This window comes from Acanthisitta chloris, unplaced genomic scaffold, assembly GCF_000695815.1.
Source record: "Acanthisitta chloris isolate BGI_N310 unplaced genomic scaffold, ASM69581v1 scaffold43589, whole genome shotgun sequence".
NCBI lineage: Eukaryota > Metazoa > Chordata > Aves > Passeriformes > Acanthisittidae > Acanthisitta > Acanthisitta chloris.
The window spans coordinates 1-3,238 of record NW_008692750.1 but is presented as its reverse complement, the minus strand read 5'-3'; the positions used below and the strand labels follow the sequence as shown (position 1 = coordinate 3,238).

At 42.1% G+C, this 3,238-nt stretch overlaps 1 protein-coding gene across 1 annotated transcript; it reads right to left on the bottom strand.

Moving 5' to 3' along the window:
* Positions 1 to 628: 628 nt before the first annotated feature.
* Positions 629 to 1,543, bottom strand: LOC103809895 (cytochrome c oxidase protein 20 homolog; the record flags this gene model as incomplete). Its single annotated transcript, XM_009082766.1, has 3 exons — positions 629 to 770; positions 1,240 to 1,303; positions 1,429 to 1,543. Coding segments are annotated over 3 exons (321 nt in total), but the record flags the coding sequence as incomplete, so codon positions are not given.
* Between the last annotated feature and the right edge of the window lie 1,695 nt (positions 1,544 to 3,238).

Sequence of the window (3,238 nt, the reverse complement as noted above, 5' to 3'; positions counted from 1 at the left end):
AGGATTTTTAGCGAAAAGAAAGATGAGTTACTTGCATGAGTTAGACTGTTTCTGAAGTGTCATTTTATTCTCACACAGACAAAGATGGAAATTCTTCAACTGCACAGTGTACATCAGTTACCAGGTTATCCTGCAGCTGAGCTCTTACAAAGGCTGCTGAGATCACCCATCTAGCACAGGCAAAGCATTCACCTCCTGTTTAAATATTCTTGTCTTACCAACACCGGTGTTAACAGTAGCACTGAAAGATACATTTACTCAACACCTGATGACAATATTTTCTTGTCTTTAGATGAGATGTAATTACAACTTTGGTGACACGAACCACTCTATAAAGGAAATTAAAGCAGTCCCAAATCACTGTCCCTGAGACCCTGTAATGGAACACATCACTTCCCAGATGCTCAAGAGGAGGTCATCCCTGACTGTATGCAGGAACATACATAAACATGACACAAAGCAAGGCTTGCACACTGACTTAACAGACCCACTATAAATTTCTTGCCTAGATTTGCTAGGAAAATCATGATTTGCCACTCTTAGACACCTCACACATTTACAGGGTAGACTGACATTTTTGGACCACCTCTCCCAATGCTGTATTAGACCACAACTCCTCCACAGCAGCCTATGAATTGCTTCTTTCACTGTCAGTTTGTTTTATTTCTGGATCAAGAGAACTGCCTTCAAATAAGATTCTGTTCCTCATTCCTTCTTTAAGCATTCTTTGCCGGATCCTTTGTTGGGCCCGATTGTACCTGCAGTAAAACCTGGAGGAGGGGACGAAAAGAAAAGAGGATTCCCTGCTTTAGAGGAGTCACAGTATCAAATCAGAGTTATTCAGCCAGTTGAAAAGTTGCAATCACATATGATAATGCTAGGGAAATGCAACATGCTGTCTTTGTAATTAGGACAGAAGGATGGTGAGAGCCAAAGGAAAAAGGAAGAATTAAGAAAAAATGGGAATAACTGGGTGGTTTGATCTCTTGCCATGCAAAAAACAACAGCAAGGTTTTTTAAAAGATATGAACACAAAAATCCTAACACATTAAACTGCTTCCCTTTGAAAAAGATAAACATTTGGGGGAGAAGGAAGCAGAGGCTTTGCTAGGCAAAATTTTAATGTAGTTTCGAAAACCAATGTGAAACAGTGTTTCTGAAAACTGAAACACAGGATCTTGTTGTACAATTCAGCCAACACAGCCAGTTCTGTCAAAAGTGAAGCAGCATTTTACATACCAGCATCCCAACATGGTGCAAATAAAGCCACCGACTGCAAAGTCACAAGACCTTCTAACTCTACCTGAAAGCAAAACATAAAGTAAGAGACAAAGCCTTGGATGGCTTCCCATTGTTAATAATAATGGCAAACAGGGATTTCTTTTCTTGCCAATAAATATATAAAAACTGGAAGGCATAAATACTTACTTGTTGCTAGAAAATGTCCAAGACCCACAACAAAGGACCCCAGGGAGCCATAGAGCAATGACTCTCGTGCACATGGGACATTTGAAACATCCAGAAATCCCAGGAGTTTGAAGGACTGTAAGACAAAAAAACACAAACAACAACACACCCTAAATTTAAAAATCACTTTTGCAGAAGTCTATGATGCCAACCCTGATGTAAAATTGACTTGTTCTCTTAACAGTCAAATAAAAACACTTGAGGATTTACTGCTCCCAGGGTTACAGCCGAGCAGAAGTGACATGCACAGCTGTATTAGGAGTGATTTTGGAAGAGCTTACGATTCATTTATGCAACATAATTTTGTGCAAACATGTTGATCCACCTTTTCCACTGAATATTATAAAAGAACTACTTCATTTTTTCCCTTTACATTCCCTAGGAAAGGAAGGGGGAAAACCCTTAAGAATCCAGAATTTTTGTTAGATCACAACAAATCAGGTTACACTCAAGATAGTTATGCCATCTGATTCTAGTATCTGAAAAGCCAAATGTGCTTTAAAAAAAAGTGGAATTACTGCAGAATGAGCATGTAACGGAGAACCTTGTACTGAACACTGAATAAAAGCAATTATAAGCCACTAATTTTTAGCCTAACCCTATGTACAGACAGTGTCTTGGCACAGAAATTCCTCCATAAACAGCACCTAAGTTTTTTAAGTGAACCTACTGGTAAAAAAAAAATTCTCCTGCTCTGTCTCCCATCTATAAAGTACCCTAGTTGTTATCTATACCCATTTTTAATTTAATTCAAATGGTAATCACATGTGGCACTCGTAAAGTCAACTGTGCACTTAAAGGAGTATGTTTTTCATTTCGGAGAGGCCTCCTCTGGCTTCTGCATACAACTTCTGTTTCTCACCAGGCAAACAGCCTTGCAAATGCAGGAGAAACAAAGAGGCTCAGGATGACACGGGTCAGGGTGCAAATGGCTGCACCACGGTAACATCTGCACATCCTGACAAAAATTCTCTTGCTAGGGATGGTGTGAGAATACTTCTTCATTCTGTTGTGTTTAAATCTTGAAGGTATCACATACCTCATGTGCAGCTGTGTCTAAACTCATCAAAGGTGACTGGTTTGTTTTTTTATAAAGGTGTCCTACTCGGTCAGAGTAGGTTTGGAAGAAGGACTGCTACAGTCAACTGTTTATGCCGGGCTGAGAACTCTATGAGAAAAGCAGTCACTGTGGCTCACGTGACTGTGGCAACAGGGACGGGGAGGATCCGACACAGCTGGATCTGTGTGCATGGAAATCCCCACCATTAGCTTTATCTTCGTTCCTGAAATCCCCATCATTAGCTTTATCTACCCTCCCTACCGACAACCATCAGCTGTCTCCACATAATCCCCGTGTATGAGACAGAAAAGAGGCGGTCTATGTTGGCCGAACCTCCTAACGAGCAATTTCAAGAACTCTCGTATGGAAGAAGAAGTCACTTGATACGCTGCTGTTGTTGGCTAAGAAGGTATCCCTGCTGCGTCCGTGCAGCATGAGGCACACGGTTAAAATAGCGTTTCACCTGTCGCAGCGCTCGAAATCACTTATGTCTCCAACCCCTGCTAACTCCTGTCTCTAACCACCGCTAACTCCGCACTGGTGTCACGAAGGCTCAAGTGTCACGGCGGCGTTTCACCCCCAGAGCCCCACGGGGGAAAACAAACACCATCCCCACCCCACCCACTCGATCTGCCGCGGGTTTCCGTGTATTGTCCCCGAATTATTTCCTCTGGGCGCAGAACAGCGCGGGGAGTGTAGGTGTGGTGGCGT